Source organism: Trachurus trachurus, assembly GCF_905171665.1.
Source record: "Trachurus trachurus genome assembly, chromosome: 9".
Taxonomy (NCBI): Eukaryota; Metazoa; Chordata; class Actinopteri; order Carangiformes; family Carangidae; genus Trachurus; species Trachurus trachurus.
The window spans coordinates 16,124,387-16,145,094 of NC_139895.1; the positions used below are offsets into that span (position 1 = coordinate 16,124,387).

At 42.2% G+C, this 20,708-nt stretch overlaps 2 protein-coding genes across 2 annotated transcripts; one reads left to right on the plus strand and one right to left on the minus strand.

Moving 5' to 3' along the window:
- Window positions 1-10,745: 10,745 nt before the first annotated feature.
- On the plus strand, window positions 10,746-13,364 carry tubb2b (tubulin, beta 2b). Its single transcript, XM_083979126.1, has 4 exons — window positions 10,746-10,872; window positions 11,768-11,876; window positions 11,988-12,098; window positions 12,184-13,364. The coding sequence occupies exons 1-4, from the start codon at window positions 10,816-10,818 to the stop codon at window positions 13,242-13,244; spliced, it is 1,338 nt and encodes a 445-aa protein (XP_083835252.1). The 5' UTR covers window positions 10,746-10,815; the 3' UTR covers window positions 13,245-13,364.
- A 52-nt stretch (window positions 13,365-13,416) lies between these two features.
- On the minus strand, window positions 13,417-16,768 carry bcl2l16 (BCL2 like 16). The gene is made up of 3 exons (XM_083979127.1): window positions 16,643-16,768; window positions 15,935-16,546; window positions 13,417-14,114 (listed from the first exon to the last, which is right to left on the minus strand). Exons 2-3 carry the CDS (start codon window positions 16,415-16,417, stop codon window positions 13,986-13,988), a joined length of 612 nt encoding a protein of 203 aa, XP_083835253.1. The 5' UTR covers window positions 16,418-16,546; window positions 16,643-16,768; the 3' UTR covers window positions 13,417-13,985.
- Between the last annotated feature and the right edge of the window lie 3,940 nt (window positions 16,769-20,708).

Genomic DNA, 20,708 nt, shown 5'->3' on the forward strand with positions numbered 1-20,708 from the left:
ATTTACTATTAAACTCTCATGCACACAACACTCTCTTTCTCTGAGAAATATACTCATTCACCTATACATTGCATAAAAGACCACAATGTGGGTGGTCTTTCAGATATTTTGTTGGTTTGCAAGCTTGGTTCAATAACAACCCAGCCTTCATGAATGTTTGCTTTCCACCATCCCTCCCTTTCTTCGGGCCAACCACCCTATGAGAGCCTGCAGGCTATGGAAATGGCCTGTGGTGATGTAATTATGGAGCCAGGCCAAGATTGGATCTGACACACCAGAGGGGTTTTCCCCTGTTGCCTAGAACATAGCTTGTGATGTGGATGAGGTCCTTTGGCCTTATCCAGTACACAGGCATGATCTTGAGGCTGAATAATTCACCTGAGTTTGATTTTATATAGAATAGAATAGAATAGAATAAACTTTAATGTCCCACAGGGGAAATTTGTTGTGGACTCAGTGCATGGTAAAAAAGCTGCCTTAATATACATAAAATACATAAATGACAGTTGACATGTACACACACACTCATGACACACCCAGTCAAGGGTTAACAGATTAAAAAGTAAACAAACAAACAGACAAACAAGCATCAGTTATTGCACATCTCCCAGATAAAAAATAAAAACAAGAGTTATTGCACACCTCCCAGGCCTCAGCGTACACCATCTACAGAGCTGTTTAAAAGTTTGATGGAGGTGGGTACAAAAGAGAATTTAAAACGATTCAGTCTGCATTTAGGGAGTCTATACCTTCTACCGGAAGGCAAGAGCTCGTAGTTTTCCAGAAGGATGTGGGACGGGTCTGACAAAACCCTCCGTGCCTGCCTGACTACAGACTGCTCGTAGATGGACTGGAGGGAGGGTTTGTCAGTCCTCCCCATCACCTTCATAGCCGTATAGACCAGGCGCTGCAGCTTGGCTTTAGACTGTGCAGAGAGGTTACCATACCATGCTGTTATGCCATATCTAATAACGCTCTCTATTACTGCCTGATAAAAAAGAAACATAATGTTTTGACTGACCCCAAACACCCTCAGCCTACGTAAAAAATACAGCCTTTGCTGTAAGCGACAACAGACCAAATCAACATGATCACTCCAGCTGAAGAGGTTATCCATCTGGATGCCCAGGTACCTGTAGGATGTGACCTGTTTAATTTCCTCCCCATGTATGGCCAGTGGGGTATGATCCCCCACTGACCGGGGGTCCAGCACCATCTCCTCAGTTTTTTTTGTGTTGATAATGAGGTAGTTCTCATCACACCACTGAACAAAATTGTTCACTTCTGTGAAGTATGATGAGGGGTCTGAGTTCTGGTGGAGCAGGCTGAGAATGGCTGTGTCGTCTGAAAATTTAAAAAACATGTTGCCGGGAAGAGAGTTAGTGCAGTCATTTGTATACAGTGTAAACAGGACCGGTGAACTTACGCAGCCCTGTGGTGCACCTGTATTAATGCATTTGAATTCAGAGATTGAGTCGTTAATTCTGACATTTTGGGTTCTATCTGTTAAAAAAGAATAAAACCATTTAATAATAAAGGGATTAACATTCATCTGGGTCAGTTTCTGTAGGAGCAGATGAGGCTGCAGTGTGTTAAAAGCTGAGCTAAAATCAACAAACAAAAGGCGTGCATAGGCCTTGGGATCTTCCAGGTGCCTGAGAGTCAGATGGGTGATGCTGTTAATTGCATCGTCTGTGCTCCTCCCCTGCCTATAGGCAAACTGTAGTGGGTCTAGTTCTGATTTAACGTCACATTTAAGCATGGATACCATATATTTTTCAAAACATTTCATGACAATAGAAGTTAAAGCCACCGGTCTAAAATCATTATTTTCTGTGGGACAAGATTTCTTTGGGATGGGAACAATGGTAGCTCTTTTCCAGAGGGCAGGAACTAAATGAGAGTCTGCAGATTTCTGGAAAACAGGGCACCATGCTGGGGTTAGCTCTGCTGCAAAGGTGTTCAATAGGAAAGCAGAGATGCCATCGGGGCCTGCAGACTTCTTTTTACATACGTGGCTGAAAAGTGACTGAATTTGGAAAGGGTCAACTACTAACCTTGAACAGGGGTCAGTTGTAATTGACTGCAGTACAGTATTGCATTCCAGAGAAAAATCATGTGTATCAAATCTGAGAAAGAAATTGTTAAGTTCATTAGCTTTGCTCAGCTCATTACATGTTGTTGTGAGGCACTTCCTATGTGTTGTCATGTTAGTAGCAGCTTTGATGGAGACCCAGAGTTTCTTAGAGTCCATAGAGGCAAAATTCTCTTCAATAACATCCCTGTGTTTTCTTCTTGCTTCCCTTAAAGACTGATTAAGTTCCCTTATGTGTTCCTCATTTGTATAGCCTACCAAAATTATATTTTACTGTATGCAAGTATTCAGATACTGTTACCGAGTCCTGAATGCTTTTTAGAGAACATGAAATTTCCTCATTCTGTTATTGAGAACAAACATTTCTGGCGCTACAGGTTCTGAACACTATGATCCATTGTTCTCTGTGGTGTGTAATGAACAAAGGTGGTGTTTTTAATGTGGTTGTCTCGTGTATGATCTGATGACAGGGCTTGTGGTTCAAGTGAATGTAGTTGGACAGCTGGGTTTGTGGTTACAGTTAAGACAAAGAAAAAAAAAAAACTTGGACGGTTTCCAGAGAAGTGTTTTAATGAGGCAAAGAACTGTCTTCACCAGTTCAAATTTAGTTCAGAAAACTTCCACTAGGTGGCAGCATAACACAACAAAACACTGTTCCCTGCTCTTCCTCTTGTATGAAAAACAGGACACAAAAATGTGAGCTGATAGATGATAGATTGTGTTACAAGCCTTTCACACTGAGTATAATTCAGCTAGTGACAACACTTCCCTGTAAACCATTTTACATATTAGCTTTCATGAAATCAGCACCAGTTTAAAACCACAAGAGAAGTAACAAGTAGCCTATCACATTTACATTTGAATAAATGAATAAACTCTATGTTTTTTTTCTCTCAATATTCATGACTAGGCAGTAATTTTATTTAAACAGAATAAAAAACACTGGTTTCATATCTCAGACTGGTCAGTCATGTTCATAGACCAGTCTCTCAAGAGTAGCTACAGACTGGCTCATTCGAAGCCAAAAACTTCAGACATCTCAGTCTTATGACCAATTTTCCCATGGCAACAATAAGATATCATTGACAAACGGGAAGACTTTTAGAGACTAAGTGATTGTTTTGTCTTTTTGTTTGTCTGTTTTTCCAGATTATAATTTTTCAGTCTTTGTTAAATTTCAAAATTAAAACGTGTTTGTAACAGTTAGTGAGGGGAAAATTGAGCTGAGTAATTTGATGTTCTTCCTCAGTCTGACATTTTTTTCACACCTTATTTACCCAGAATTCACCACTGCCTGTTATAAGATGGTAAAGCACTAAACAGCTTGTGCAACAGATGAATTTATACTCTGTGTAACTGAATCTCACACGGTCAAAGCTAAATTCTCACTTTATGTGGAGGCAATCGTTAGTGCTGTGTTACAGTAATAGATGACAGTGAAATCTCCATGGTTTCAAACATATCCGTTTGATCACCATCCTCCATGTTGTAGGCTGACATAGAGCGCCCCCTTGTGACTGCAGGTTCTCAGACAGAAACGTGGTGACTCCACCTCACAGACAACACTGTCAGAAATCCAGACAGTGACGAAACCTGATTGTCTCGTGCTTTCTTTGAGGTTTGTTCTTCCGTTGTCCAACTGTTTGTTGCTGAATAAAGAGAATAAACGCAGACAATGCAGAAGTAAGTCCTCTATGTTGTGGTTTTATCATTGTATCAACACCTGCTCAGGGTTTTGGATGTACACATACTCCTCAATCACATCATTTTACCAGCAAAGAAACACTTTTATGTGTGTCAGTGCCACTGACTGAAGAGTTTTAAATGTTGAATGTGATCATATTAGTTCTCTAAAATAGGCTACTTTATGTAATTCTGTAAACCAGTGTTACAAAGATGCAAATGAGAACAAACAATAGCCAACCTGTGCAGACCACATAAAGCCACCAGCCCTGACTATTCTGTGGTTATTATTACATTATTATATAACTGTAGGCTATTCATGTCTCACCACACCTACTTTCAAATTCGCTTTAATTTCCATCTCAGGAGTTTTCGACTGTATTTTACGTACTTGTGATACTATAATGGTGACTAAATCTGTATAAACCAACATTTAAAATACATATCAAACATAATGTCTATAGTAGTTCAAATGTCCCATAATCAGCTTCACATATGAATTGTAGATACTGTTTTTGCATGTTAAAATGCATGTAAATGTCAGCTGTATGCGGATACATGGATGGATATTTCATATAAACTAGAAGATTAATGACAAACATGTATGTAGCTAATGCAAATATGGATGTGTATGCTTAAATGTTGTAGGCCTACACTGATGTTACATGAATATAGACATACCAAGGCCTGTCAATGTATGTTGTAGCCTAGTTATAATATTAAATTGAATGGTCATACATTTAAGTATTAAAAATGAATGGTTGATGGATTAGAACTTCTCTCGTCATATATCAGGAGGAGGAGGACATACTATGTGACACCTTATGGATGACAAATATCCATAGACTGTGGGATAAAAAGGCATACCATTATGTCAACGTCATATGTGGTAAACACAGTAGCTACGTCATTGCATTTCTGGGTAGGTCCTTTTATTTATTTATTTTTAAAATAATACACCTTTTTTTTTAGTTTGCATCTGATTGAATGTTTTTCCCATGTTCCCGAAATTATAGCCTAAAACACAGAAAGTCATGTTGAAAACATGCAGGCTACTGCTTTTTTGGCACACACTGACAAGCTATGTTATTACTCTTATTTCATCCTGTACTTGTCTGTTTGGTCCATTGTGTGTCCTTCTCCTTTGGCAGTAGGCTACTCGAGCGGAACACACATTTCCGGTTTTGTGGTTTTTCGTCCCTGTCGAGCTCATAGCGGTGCTGCACCTCTCGGGGCGTGGTGTGCGCGTAGTCATTGTCGACGCAGACAGTGTTGAAAGGGCTGACAACCATACATCCATGCTGAAACCCCACTCCCGGACAGTTGTTCCACGATGACATTCAATGCGATGGAGAAAGGGATGTGGGTGGGTGTTGTTGAAGGATCCAGTTTTAAGGCAGGAAGACATTTTTCTGGTACAATTTCCTCCCATTTAAAAAACCTCATTTCCCATAAACCCCCTCGCATTGTTTTAGACCCTCCCCTTTGCTGCTGGCATCCACTCATAATGGTAGTGATTTTCCCGTCAGCCCCCAAACTCTGCATTGCAGTCCTGAAGCCATTAGAGGCAGACAGCCACTCTGCTGATCACATTTGATGATGAATAAAACATGATGTGTCATGACATCATGCTACAATGCAGCGCTTTTAAGCTCATCACTAAAAAATGATATTAATTCACCCAGTTGTTACTGAATCACAGAATCTGACAGACTGACAGTAGATAAACCACACCTTTCTCCTGGTGCACACAGCTGGCCCTGCAACAACGCCCTGACATTATGGAGCTGTTGGTGTATTTCTGTAACATGATATCCTGTGGGAGCAGTGTGGGCAGATGCATCCTGGACTTTCCCCTGGACCACGCTGACCACCATGTTTTTTGTGCACTATGGAGCCATGACTGTGCATAACCCATTGCTGACTGTCTGGCTATATTAGCATCAAATGGATTTCTTCACTCCAATCTCTGGAGAGCAGCCAAACAGACGCTCCTATGTGTCTCTTAAAGGCACAAAGCACAGAGGATGGAGGGCTGCAGTTCTCCCTCTGGATCAAGGAAAATCTTTCTCTCTTTTTTTTTTCTAAAGATTTGGCAGATTCAGACACATTTCCAGTTGTCACTTTGAGGCTTTCTTATAATATTTTTAGCTTTAAAGGCCTGTCACTACAAAGATAGTGGAGCTGAGAGGGGGGGAAATTATTTGAAGATTCGTGTCACAGAACGAGTGGCCTCCATTTTCTCTGCTAATTTTATCATCAAAATCCTGATGCTACTGCAGAGACTCCAGTCTTGCTGTGCTGCTTTCTTAGGTTGAAAGGCAGCGATAAACCATATTAATTCGTATCAAATCTTTTTGTAAACTTAATCAAGCAATGGCTGATGGTATAGTAAATGTAGATGTCACTCAGAATTGTTAACTTGTGCACTGATGACAAAAAAAAAAAGCAAGAACTTCAATAGGAAACTAGATTCTACAGCAAATGGCATAAACATGGTCAACTGTAACATCAGGACAATGGGATATAAATCACATACGGTCTGGAATATCTCAGGGAATGTCCAGTAGCACCTGAGCAAACACAGCCCACACACAATAGCCTATATGTCTATAGTATGGTGACAGTGACAACATGCACAAGGGCCGCACAGTGTCACTTGATGTACCAGCTGTCCTTAACAGCACACAGAAGGATGTGGTTACAGCTGGGACTATGTCCTTATTCCTTTACATGGATGAGCCATGTTTGGTCAGGATGTTATGCACAGAGCTGCAGCTTTATCTCACCACAGGAGGCTGTTTGCTTGGCAAGAGCATGCAGGGGTGAGGTCTTTTACATAGTAGAAATGTATATGAACAATGAGTTTTTTTGGCCTGCCATCCAACACGGACATGCCAGGAACGTGAATCCTTAAAAAAAAGTGTAGCAAAACTCTGAAGAGTAGTAGTTGATGGGTTATCAGATTTTCCTGGCCACCTTCATGTTAATGTCACCAGTAACATCTCAGCTAATCCTCAGTCTGATCCTGCAACGGGGGTCCCAGTCCAATTCATTCCTGAGTTTGTCATCCCAGCTGAGGTCTCATCAGTCTCCAAGGCTGTAGGCTATATGAGCCGCCCATCATCAGGTCAATTCCTAATCAGCAGTGGGAGTCTGGTGACCCACAGCCTATCCAATAGCCCTGCACCCTATCACAACCTAAAGCCGAAACCATTGCGACTATCTCCACTCTACCCCCTTCACCATCATCCTTGCCATGAGTAAGTAAATTTTTAGCAACAAACATGTATCCTCAAGTTTAAATTCTGCCACACGAGCCACTAATGACAGGTGAGAACTAAATATTATATTGTTAGAAAACTGAGAGTTTAATCTGCACCTTAAATAAAACTAAATCTAATGTGTTTTGTGGAGCAGTGTTGGTTGTAAATGCTCTTTCAAAGCTCAGTTACCAGTGGCCTAAATCCAAAAGTAGGCCTATCATATGATCTGTTTCAACCATAAAGCTCTGTAAGACATCTATTCAAAACTAGCTTGTTTTCCCAGCATCTTTTACAAAGCCATCTCAGGGTGTGACCTGGAGTCACAAACCCAGTTCGTCCTGACACACTTTGTGTCTAATGCGTGTCTATAGAGTGGGAGGGCTGTGGCTGGCTCAATGCTGCTTACAGTCGGGAGTGAGTAACCTGATATTAGAGTGAATCAGTGGTTCTCTCAGCAAACATACTGTACATGAACCCAGCTGTTCCTGTCTAACACCTGTCCACTCCAATAGCCCATTCCCTGCAGTATCTATAACAGGACCAGTCACACACTAGATGAACATTTCACCAGCTGCTGCATTATTGTCCCCAAAGTGCATTAAGTTTCCATTTAAAGTGCAAATGTTTGTCTGTGCCTGCACAATAATTATGTGCAAGCTGCAGTAAGAATGTTGCATTTTACATGGTGCAAAAATATAATATATAATATTGTTTGACATGAATTGTACTGCATGTTATTATCATTTTTAAATCATTGATGTTTCTTTTGATTTTGTCTAGGTGAACCTTTCAAACATATTAGATAATTATAGTCCTTTTGCAGCTACAGCTGAATTCAGATAGCCTACCACTGGTTCATTCATCTGCTTGGGTTGTCTGGTTGTTTGCTTTCAGAACGTTGATCAAAATCAAACTGGTATATGATGTCCACTAGGGTTAACGCAACATCCATGCTTTACCTCAACATTTTACATTTTAGCAATAACATGTGATGGAAATATTATAATTGTTTGATTGTTCTCCCTTGTCAGACTTCCTGTAAATCAAGCCTATAGTGGATGTTTTATGATAAGTGGCATCACAGATAATCTTGTTAAAGCATTAGGCCATATCATCTGAGCAGGATCTTTTCCAGCAGCATCTGTTTCCTCTTTTTAGTATTGATCTGGCTGCTGGGGGGTGAGTGCTGAATGCTGCAGTGCCCTGCTAGTGCGAGATGCTGAGTCATGGGTAGCAGCAATGGCTCAACAGACACACTGCGTGTTACTGTGCTGTAACCACACTGGGAAGTGCCTCGTCATGAACTAGCATAGCATAGCCTACTCATAAAAAGCATCAAACAGCAAAATCTCCTCCCAGTGCACTGAAAGCTTTTTTCAGCTGCCCTGCTGTCACTACACACCACTCAGTACACACACTCCACCCTCCCAAAGAAAGAGGTCAATGAATAATTGATCGCTTATAGCACAAAGGCAACAGACTGCAGGGAAACAAAATGACTTAGATCAAAGAGAAGACCCACCAAATCCTGAGGCTGCTGCAACCACTCCTACTGAAATATACCGTATTTTACATGTGAAACAATACAGTGGATTTAGTAAGGATTTGCATGGGTCCAAAGTCCTGCAGCAAACAAATTTAGTCCAAGCTAGACCAAGATGTGATAGCCATGGCAACTCTGTGAGGCTATAGCTACCTAGGCACCACTGGGCCTACTTTGATGACTAAATTACCACTGATTACAACTCATCATGAGGGGGACATAAATGTGTGTAAATGCCTAGGATCTCGAAAAAGGAAATCACAAGAACACACAAATGGCAAAAGTAAGGAGTTGGAAAATCATCAGCATCATCAATGTGTTCTAAAATGTCATTGTCTATTCAATAACTTTGCTGAGATATTTTTGTCTAGGCTAACGCACTGGCATTGGCTAAAATATCTAGCCTAATTATGTGAAAGAATAAAATCTTAACTCAAACCACATAGGCTATTACCCAGATATAGTGGGACACGCCCTTCTCTGTCTCCTCAGTGTTAGAGCAGAGATGCTCATGTTGACAGTGTAAAAACTGAATGAGGAAGATCTTGTTGTTATGTGATGTGCCCTTTATACAAAGAGGAAATGTACACAAACAAAAACATCAGCCACTGTGTGTTATCAAAGTATGTGGATCCACTTTATCTCCAATAAGGACACATCGGGGTGTCATATTCCCACTGCAGTATTAGTAAGCTACCTGCTGGTCAGTAGCCTACACCCAAATGTCTCCTTTCCATAATTACAGTGAGTGAAAGCAACAGTGTATCATCTCTGCACCAAGTGTAGAGAAGATACTAGTTACATTCCTACTGGTCATTGCTTATATCTGACTCATGCTCTCTGTGACATACCACTGTCATGAGGCAAACAGAGGAGGTCTTTGTGTGTCACATTACAATGCACACACAGACTATGAGTGTGACCTACATAGGCTACTATGATAAGATAAATGTAGTTATGGTGCTCCTATACCCAGCCCAGATCAAGTGAATGTATTCATAATTACATTAGACTTAATGAGCCAGGCTCAATCCACCGCTATTCATACATCCACAGAAAGCCTACTTTCATGCACAACAATGGATCTACATAAAAATGCATGTAATGTGCTCTGTAGGCTTGTGAATGCCATAGAAAGCTTACATAAACCTCTGGGCTAATGCACCACCACAGTCTACAACGCCTAGTGGGAAAAGCCTAATCGTCATGGCGACAGCTACCTGGGAAAGATATTCCATAGAGACATGGCCATGGTAACCATAGGCATACATGGTAACCACATAACATACAGATTTACTGATCATTTCCTTTCATTTCACAACAAATCCGTACACATACAGTTTTCTCTCTACACTGTCTGTTGTGTACATTGTGTTCCAACCTTAAATTAAGGCTGTAGGCTATTGTAATATTCATACGTTATCAACAGAATCGACTGTTAATCTTTATGACTTATGTCTGATAAGGAAGAGAAAAAGCTGAGTTCATTCGTTCATGTTGGAGGGGGAGGAAGCTGTTTACAAAACTGCATACCAGCTCACCAATGACCACAAACTGAACCATAAAAAACAGCAACTAATCTGTGAAATGAGCTGCTGTTTGTTCTGAGCTCGGATGAAGAAGGGTATGCTTCTGAGCTCAGAGGCACATGACTGATAATCAGTGCTGTAGCTGAAGCATTCGTGGTCAGTCTTGTTGCTGCGACAGTTTCCTTTCCGCTAATGAAACCACTGCCCTGCTATATCGTTGTATTCTGCTAGTCGGCCACGTAGGCTGCGGCTAACTAGCGGTCATCTAGTTCTGGAAATGACTAATCAAACGTAAATATTTCAATATCTTATGTTAATCGTCGAGAAACGGTTTCACTGGCTCGAAAAGTAGTCGTGGTGCGGCAATGAAATACATAATAAAATCCTAATGTCAAATCTCATATCTTTCCGCCACCATGAGGGAAGTAGGCCAACGTCTGCAGATTATACGTTAGTCACACGTTTGAGATGAATGTGATTGACAGGCGGATTCGACCAATGGCAGACTAGTACTTCAATATTTGATTGGTCAACATATGTGTCTGTTAACTATGTGCCCATGTATCAGCCAATAGACGTTCGAGCTGAGGAGGAAGGGGCGGGCTTAAGTGAAGTATAAATAGGCAGCTGAGCCGTTAAGCACGCACATAAAGAAAGTCTCAGTCGTGTGTGAGAAGGACCAGTCTACTACCAGAAAAAATGAGGGAAATCGTGCATCTCCAAGCCGGCCAGTGCGGTAACCAGATCGGTGCTAAGGTATGTAGAGCTGTATTTGTTTTTCTGACTACTGTTTTGATGGTTTTTGGGGGGAGAATAACGTTATTTTTGCTGCCGGGGGTCGATGCTTTGTGCCCATTCGCGTCCCAGAAACCACACCCTGGAATATCAATGTGTCCTACTTACCAGAAATTCCCTTCTAACGGCACATCCTAACTAAATCCTATTTATGGACAACTGTATGATCGTTATTAGGAGCAATGGATACAAATAAAAAACGATTACATTTCATTTTTGCGTGTTTTACAGCTTCTGTCCAAATCATTTAATATTTCCGTTGAAAATCAGCATCTTTAGAAACCGGTAGAATCCGGTTTGGATATATTGATTTTTAAACGACGGCCCGTTATTTTAACAGAACCATTGTTCTTCGACAGCCGTTTGTGCAATGCGGATAAAAGGGAAGTAATGCTTGTCGGCTAAGAAACACACAGCGCCACAATCCCGAGGCGTGATATGAACGGGTTGGTGTGTGTGCAATGACAAATCATAATTTCACCATTTTGAACGTGATATAAGATTTTCTTTGTATGAGAGCAGCCTCGGGCTGACTGAGGCCTACTTGGCAATGCGTTTCACTGCGCCCGGCTTTTTCCTGAAGTAGGCGGCGTTGGCGGTTAGTGACGTAGCAAAGAATTTTCAAATTCACAACCCATGAGTCGCAGCCAATAGGGGGTCAGGGCGCGCGCGCCTAAGTTAACATGGCGGGAAATGAAATGTCATTGTTGAATGATTATTACATTAACATGATTTACAACACACTATTGATTTATACCAGTTAAAGTGATTAATTATGCATGATGTCTACTAGTCATACTAGTCATACTTGTATTCCCCCACCATCTAACAAAGCTTTTCATGCTTTGTTCTGCAGTTCTGGGAGGTCATCAGTGACGAGCATGGTATTGACCCAACTGGCACATACCATGGCGACAGTGACCTGCAGCTGGACAGGATCAACGTCTACTACAATGAAGCCTCAGGTAGAGCACAGCAGTGTTTAAATTGATAAACTGATTTTAATTGATGTATACTCAACTTATATATTTTTTTTTCTAACCTAACATATCTTGGGGTGTTTTTTTTTTTTGTAGGCGGTAAATATGTGCCCCGCGCTGTGCTTGTGGATCTGGAGCCTGGAACTATGGACTCTGTGAGGTCTGGACCTTTTGGTCAGGTCTTCAGACCAGACAACTTCGTCTTTGGTAAGATCCTCAATTGTTAACATTGTCCAGAAATTGTTGAACTTGTGGGTTCTGTGACACTAATGGGTGAATTCTTACCTTACAGGCCAGAGTGGTGCTGGTAACAACTGGGCCAAGGGTCACTACACTGAGGGCGCAGAGCTGGTGGACTCTGTCCTGGATGTGGTGAGGAAGGAAGCAGAGAGCTGCGACTGCCTGCAGGGCTTCCAGCTCACCCACTCTCTGGGTGGTGGTACAGGCTCTGGTATGGGAACCCTGCTCATCAGCAAGATCCGTGAAGAATACCCCGACCGCATCATGAACACCTTCAGCGTGGTGCCTTCCCCCAAAGTATCAGACACAGTCGTCGAGCCCTACAACGCCACACTGTCAGTCCACCAGCTTGTAGAGAACACAGATGAGACCTACTGCATCGACAATGAGGCCCTTTATGACATCTGCTTCCGCACCCTCAAACTCACAACCCCCTCATACGGTGACCTCAACCATCTGGTCTCTGCAACCATGAGCGGTGTCACAACCTGCCTCAGGTTCCCCGGACAGCTCAACGCTGATCTGCGTAAGTTGGCAGTAAACATGGTGCCATTCCCCCGTCTGCACTTCTTCATGCCCGGCTTCGCTCCCCTCACAAGCAGAGGCAGCCAGCAGTACAGGTCACTCACTGTGCCAGAGCTCACTCAGCAGATGTTCGACGCCAAGAACATGATGGCTGCCTGCGACCCACGTCACGGCCGCTACCTGACAGTGGCTGCCATCTTCCGTGGCCGCATGTCCATGAAGGAGGTGGACGAGCAGATGCTCAACGTGCAGAACAAGAACAGCAGCTACTTTGTTGAATGGATCCCCAACAATGTCAAGACCGCCGTCTGTGACATTCCTCCCCGCGGCCTCAAGATGGCTGCCACCTTCATCGGCAACAGCACAGCCATCCAGGAGCTGTTCAAGCGCATCTCCGAGCAGTTCACAGCCATGTTCAGGCGCAAAGCTTTCCTCCACTGGTACACTGGCGAGGGTATGGATGAGATGGAGTTCACCGAGGCAGAGAGCAACATGAACGACCTGGTGTCTGAATACCAGCAGTACCAGGAGGCTACCGCTGAGGAGGAGGGAGAGTTTGAGGAGGAGGGTGAGGAGGAGCTGGCCTAAATGTATCATTTTTACAAAGCTCTGCTGTCTTTTCTCTGCAGTGAAACGTAACGTTCCAAGTCTTCAAGTTTTCAGTGTTCTGTCTATGTTCATGTAAAAAATAAAAGGTTCTTCTCCATATTTGACATTTTCCTTCATTCAGCAACTTGATTTGCATTACACTTATGTGACTTATCATGCACAGGTGGAGATACTGGTTGATCAGGGTTTCAGGCATGAACCTGTGAGGTTAGTGTAAACGGTGAACATTACTACTCAGCTGTCAAAGCTAACCTTCACATCAGCTTGCAATTACATAAAATGAATTTAAAATGATGCCAACAGCAAGCTTGTATAACTTTGCATTAATCCACTGGGGTAGAATACAACTGTCAATATAGTGATGTCATAAGTAAATTAACATAAACAAATGAATGCAGTTATATTCATCTGACAACATCATGTTGAGTGTAAAGATAAACAACCAGATCAAAGTCCACATACTGCTGCAGAAACATAGTTGTCTTTCAGTTTTTACCACATTACTGGAATGGAACAGATGTACAACATGTTTTATGATTCACTATTACATTAAATATGCAGCAAATAGCTTGACAATTAACCCTGACATGAATGGACCGGTTAGACACTGCCTGGTTCCTACAGAATGAAATGAAACCACAAAATGCCCCTGCAGACATTTTGATATGGGGGCCAGTTGTTGAACAGTGTCTGGTTGTGGTCACTAGGTGGCAGTGCAGGCTAAGCCATTCTCTTCCACATGAAGTAGGTAAGGATGCTTACAGCCAAAGCCAGCAGCGTCCAGCAGCACACCTTCTTCACCTGGCTCTCCAAGTCCTGCTTCCGTCCAAAGCGTGACACAAAGCCACTCTGTCAGAGACAAGTGAGTAGATCAAAGTTTCAGGTGAAATTGTAATTTCATTTTCAATTTACAGTGCAAACAGAATGTGAAATATAACGGGCACAACATTATGATCACAGGCAATCAGTGTTGAGCCTCTCAGTGCAAAAGAGGAGAGGGCTGGAGAAAATAAACTGTATTAACTGACCAACCTGTTATTTAAACTATTTTATTGTTCAGTTTTTATATCTTGTGGGTCAGTTTGGATTAATTATTTTAAAACATCAATTTAAATCATTACACTTAAAAGAGGATGTTGCTTCAAAGTTGGATAGGCAATCCAGTAACTGTGGAAATTAGTTTGTATTATTTGAGATTAATTTGAGAATATACATCTCTAAAGCACAATGACAGGAGCCTTATCAGAATCAGAAATACTTTATATTCCCCAGTATGTAGTGTTTTTATTGGTTTGTGGCAAACATTTTGATAAAGAACCTTCATTATTATTATGTGTAAATACCACTATAATCACAAATTCATTGACACAGTAAATCCGAGAAAAGTCAAAGATAGGCTACTATCACTATAGACCTCTCAATTTGATACAGTCCTTCATTGCATCAGTTTTTTTCTGTCAAATCACTTTAAACTGTCCTCAAATGTGCAAGAAAGAGCAAGGCCACACACATTCTTCGTTAGATGGATAGATTTTTACATTTGATTTTCTGCACTTTTTCTTTTCTTTTTTTCATCAAAACATCTGGCGTCAAAGTCCTTAAGCTGGTATAAGTCACTGGTGACAATCATGAAGTGATTGACTTTGTAGGTTTTGATACATGAATATAATTTTCATTGTTAGAGGTACAACTGTCAGTCTGCAGCAAGCACTATATGGCTATTCAAAGGCAACACTGATACACAGACAGTGCAAGAATGCAAGGAGGGAAGTCACTGGGATCTCACAGCTAAATTTTAGCTTTGTCAATCAGGAGAAAATGACTCATGTGACATCACCTGAGCAGAACAGATGGTCTGTGTTAAAAAACAAAACAAAAAACAGGCCATGAAGTCTGGAAGAAGTGGGTGTTTATCAGGCTCTGGTGAAAGATGCTATCAAGTGGCATCATGGGAAGCGGTGAATCCCATGTTTTCTTGGAGCTTGACCCACCACGTGTGTGTTATGTTAAAGGGATAGTTCAACATTTTGGCAAATTGGCCCATTGCTATAATCCCCGGCCCATAGTCATAGCAGTAGGTTCGTTACCTTTATTTGTTGATGCAAGCTGTTTTTAGAATGGCGGAGCCGAGCTGCGAGCTGCTCAGAGCTACGCTACAGAAGCTCATGGGATTTCTTGGTTTCCCTCATCAAACTCACCAAATACACAATCCAACAACTCAAAACTGCTCTTGTGGACAAGTTGTGACCTGCACATTCACCACGCTATGAGATAATAACAGAACGTTACAAGACAGAGTTGTTTTCGAGGCAAATACAGAGACTGCTTGCCGAAAAACTGCCCCAGACGGGAATGTGCATCAGCGGTTTTGCATGAATTTACCTCGAAAACAACTCTGTCTCGTATGTTACATTATTATCTTATAGCGTGGTGAATGTGCAGGTCACAACTTGTCCACCAGAGCGTTTTGGAGTTGTTGGATTGTGTATTTGATGAGTTTGATGAGAAACCAAGAAATCCCATGTAGCCTTTCTAAAAAATTGGCTTGCACCGACAATTAAAGGTAACAAACCTATTCCTAAAACTATAGGGATTATGGCAATGGTCCAATTTGCCAAAATGTTGAACTATCCCTTTAATGAGAATCTGCTTCCTCTATCTTCACTTACCCATCCTCCCTTGTTTCGTATCTCAGGGCAGATGACTCTCTCCACGTAAGCACCCACACACTCCTTCAGCTGGGGCAAGACCACCATCATGCTCCTCTCATGGCAGTGCAGGGCCATCTGGCCAGCCAGCACATACACCGATAGCACAGCGCTCCAGGCCAGGTCCCTGCGGTGGCTCCCGGGGTTGGGAGGAAAGAAATGCTCATCGAGGATGCTCATGAGCGTAGGGCAGGCCGTGTGCTCCGTCACATCCTGGAAGACACGGGGCCAGCGCCTGAAGAAGATGGGGAAACGGGTGAGGAGCTCGTCTCCTGCATGGCGCAGGGCTCGGGTGCAGGCTGTGGGGGCAGGACTCATGGTCCCATCTGCCCCCCCTTGGGTTACATAGTCTATGTAGTCATGGGCCATCATGAAAGCCTCTCTCACCAGAGGATCAGGACTGTTCAGGCCCAGTTTGGCCTCTGGCACCTCCGACTGACACATGGTTGCCTCCAAATGCCACCTCACTAATCAGAAAGCTGTATTCTCATTAGACCACAGCTCACAGCTCTGTTTCCAAGCAGCACAACCATTCTCTCAGTCCAGTCAGTCTGTCATGGCGGAGCAGGGACACTGTCAGTGTTAAAACATAAATGAGATTAAGTGTGAGGTAATCACATGTCTTGCAGTGTTATGTCTGACAGGGAAATATAGCATTTTACAACTCACCTCCTCTTCAATGAGATAAACACACACCAGTGCAGATAGAAGAGCCAGCAGGTGAAAGCGTGGTAGGGTCCAGAGGAGTCTGAGTGTCTGTGTGTGTGTGAGTGTGTGTGTTGCAGTCAGAGTGGGTCACCCAGTCCCCTCAACCGGCTAAATATAGAGCCCTTGTTGGAAACTGACACTGATCTCCAACCTCATGTGCACAATCATAGCGGTTCCTGACACACATCCCCATTCCAACACAAGCAGTGCAGCTAAATAAAGAGCTCAGAGGACCTGGAGAGTGAGGAGAAACTGGTTCGCTGTGCAGAGGGAGAGAGTGTTTATTTGTGAGTTACAGCAGATGAGTGAAGAGAACAATCGGAGCCAGTGCTGCTGCTGACGAGCTGCAGACAGTGAGGTTTAAACACTTGCATATAATCACATCCTATAGTAGAATGTGAAACAGGCACATATGATCAACTAAATGTATCAATATTACATATCAATAATTTTGAAGTAGCCTACTTGTACTTCATTATTTCCATGTTATACTACTTAAAGCAGATATCAGCTTCACGGCCGTTTCGGCTAATGCTGCGTTCAAGGCAGGCTTTTGAAACCGTAAGTTACAGCTTCAAGTCACAACTACGACTTGGTAGCGTTCCAGGTAACCCGTAGCTCGTGTTTTTACCATCCTGTTGTCTGTGAAAGTTCCCTATAACGGCCACTCGTAACTTCCGACCCGTGAACTCGTACCAGATCGAACTGGTATGACTTCACAGGAAGGAAAAACACAAAGTACGAGTGTCTTTGAACGCACCATGAGTTAGCAGCCCCCGCCCTTGTCAGGCATCAATTGGTCCTCGTGCTACGTCACCACATTCACGCGCATCCCTTGGCTGCACACACAGCCCTTCATGCCGTTCTCTCTCCTCATTGGATAACACTTGTATCCCACAAGGAAAATTTTCTCCTCGGGTTACAGCAGAGCAGAGTGACGGAGAGACTCGTGTTTAGGCTGAAATACTTCATGTAAGTGATTGCTGACGGAAAATAGGACTATTTAGGACTTATATTAACAAAAACATTCCACTGATATCTGCTTTAATTATTACTACAATATTTATATCAGTATTAATATTATTAATATCATTATTGATAATATCATTATCTATGGGTTTTGGGATTACTATTACTATTTCCAGTATACGTTCATAACAGTATATTCAGTTGTCCCTGGTCTCTCTTATCTCTGTCTCTCCCGCACCCACTCTTTCCTCTCACAAGCCAACTAGTTAAAGTGGACCCCCCATCCCTCACTGGCCCCAAGTACCCCTCTTTGTGGGTCTTTACCTGTAAAGCTTTTTCAGATAATGTGTTATGATTTGGCTCTACAAATTAAATTAAATATCATTTCATTTTAAATTGTTTTGTTTTTTTCACTCCACGCTGACAAACTCATAATCTACCGTGTGTGTGTATGTGAGTGTATGAGATTGTTTGTCTATGTCCTCACCCTCTGTGTGTCAGCTGGGACTGGCACCAGCGACTCTGCATAAGCGGATAATGAATGGATAACTTAAAGGATCACAGTATCTGAGGATCACACCCCTTAGTTGATGAAAATCAATTTAGCTGCTTTATTTTTTGGTATCATTTTGGTGGTATACAGACTAAAGCCACTGTCAGACTGGTTTACTGAGACACTAACAAATACCTGCTGAGGGAACATTCTGTTTCTTTCCAGTTACACCCACAAATTCTCTTTAGCCATTTTGTGGGACATTTTCCATATTAAGGCTTGGCCAAAGTCATGCAGTTGATGGCTCAATGACACCAATCTGAATTAGAAAATTCAATTAACAAATTCAATGAAATCTGTTGACTTCAGTGTTCTGTGGATTCTCGAAAAAAAGAAACATGATGAAAATTATTTTTGAAATACGATTTGTCAGTGCTATGTGTGGCACAAACAAAACCCCATTAACCTCTATTGTCGCAGTGCAACAGCAGAAATCTAGTAAAAAATCTTTCAAAATAAAATCAGAACAGTGTGTGGAGAAATACCACCGCAGCAACGTAAAGTGCAGTCAGATTTGTCTTTCACCACATGGGAGCAGTAAAGTATTGAAGATGCACACAACCTCTCATTTACCACTGTGAATGTGCGTGTGGGTGACTGTGTGTGGTTTGGGGAGGGTGGGGGGTGGCTTGAGCTGTGGCAGGCATTTAGTCATATATGCGGACCAATTAACTCTCCCCACATGTTCATCAGTAATCTAATCTCTCTATAAACTAAAATCATATGTAAATGCAGCATGAAGAACCATTTTAATTATATTCAAGCAAATGTATTTAAATTATGGATAATACCTATCAGAGTCTCTCCAAAGACCAACACTCAGGCACACACAGCTCTGAATCCACAATCCCCTTTAAGAGTCATCTATTCTTATGTGTCACTTGGGGATCAGTCAAATGCTCTGTGTATTGAATTTACGTTTGTTGTTTTTAATATACTGATTCCTAGCAGCACAAAGACGTGATCAAATGCTACCATTAGTGGCTCTGTGTTCTCTGGCCATCTGGCGCAGCATACATTGTGAATGTGCATGGGAGGGAAGATATGGCTAACCATCCAGAAACAGCCCTAACCTACCCCCTTCACACACACACACACACACACACACACACACACACACACACACACACACACACACACACACACACACACACACACACACACACACACACTTCTTCAGATGTACCATCAGTGTGTAAAATGGCTACCTAGTTGTTCCTCATTGCTGAGCCATGGAACAGAGGAAGTGACATGGTTGATAGTGGCTGCTATCAGGCCTCTCAATGTTCATGTGGCAACATCTGCAAGCAGGGGGAGCTTCCTGTCTCCTGTAGAGAGGATTTTCATGTGTGTACAGTTGCATTAGTGAGGAAGGTGCAATGGTAACAGGAAACATGGTCTAACTCACTGTTGCTACGTGACTCGTGACTTGCTGCGGCTGACTGTGTGTCTGCGGTTAAATGCGCTAACGTGTAGATATTTAGCTACATGTTTGCAATGCTCACTGGTGAAATTACCTGACTAGCGCTGGTGCACAATCAGTGAAAAACATGCAGTTCCTCTAATGACCACTAGCTCCAACAGTTAGCCAAAATGTTCAATTTTACGGCAATAAATAGCGTGATACTAAAACAGCTGCAGCTAATTTCCTCCTTTGTGACAACTGTTTATATGACTCACCTGTTTACATTTTAATGATGCTTAAAAGTAAGCCAGCTGACCAACAGGAAGTTGATCGGCAAAAATGTCTTTGGATTCACTGGCCCCAACTTCATGGACAGATCAACCTACTGGGCCCCAGGGCCAAAAAATGTGGTTGCGGCCCTGTTGACCTTCACTGAACATGGCAGCTTTTCAGTCAGCTGACCAACAGGAACTTGAACAGCAACATGGTTATTAATCCAAAAAAATATTTTTAAACGAAAGTATTAAGCATTCTCCGTTTTAAGCCTCTCAAATATGTTTTTATTTTAACTCAGTATCTTCAGTCTGTCCAAGAAAACAAGCTTTTTGTAGGTGTCACCTTGGGCTTTGAGGACTTTGGATGGGCATAATTTGTTTAACATTTCTTTTTGATTTCATAGTCACTTAAATGAATACAGAAACCAATAATGAATATCAGCATTAGCGTTGCTCCAGTACCTCCAGGCTGAAATTGTACTTATGCTTGTCCCAGCAAATTCTTACAAATGCTCAAAAATCCTAATTAATGAACCTGCGTGGGTTTACGGGGGTCCCTAGAGTCTGAGGGTCCTGGCCTGGTAGCCAGTGGGGCTGCTTTGTTGTTTCACTTGCTTTATTTTATTTTTCAGATGAAATTCCCTACACCTACTGACTTGTGACATTTTATCTCTCCTACTGTTCAATTTATATTTACGGGAGTAAAAACTAAATTAATCAGTGTATGATCAGGAGTGATTCTGAAGCGTACCTTAAATCCTGGATCAAACCTTGAACGGCCCGAATGGGTGGATACTGTTACCATGGTTCCCACCCCCTTCTCTA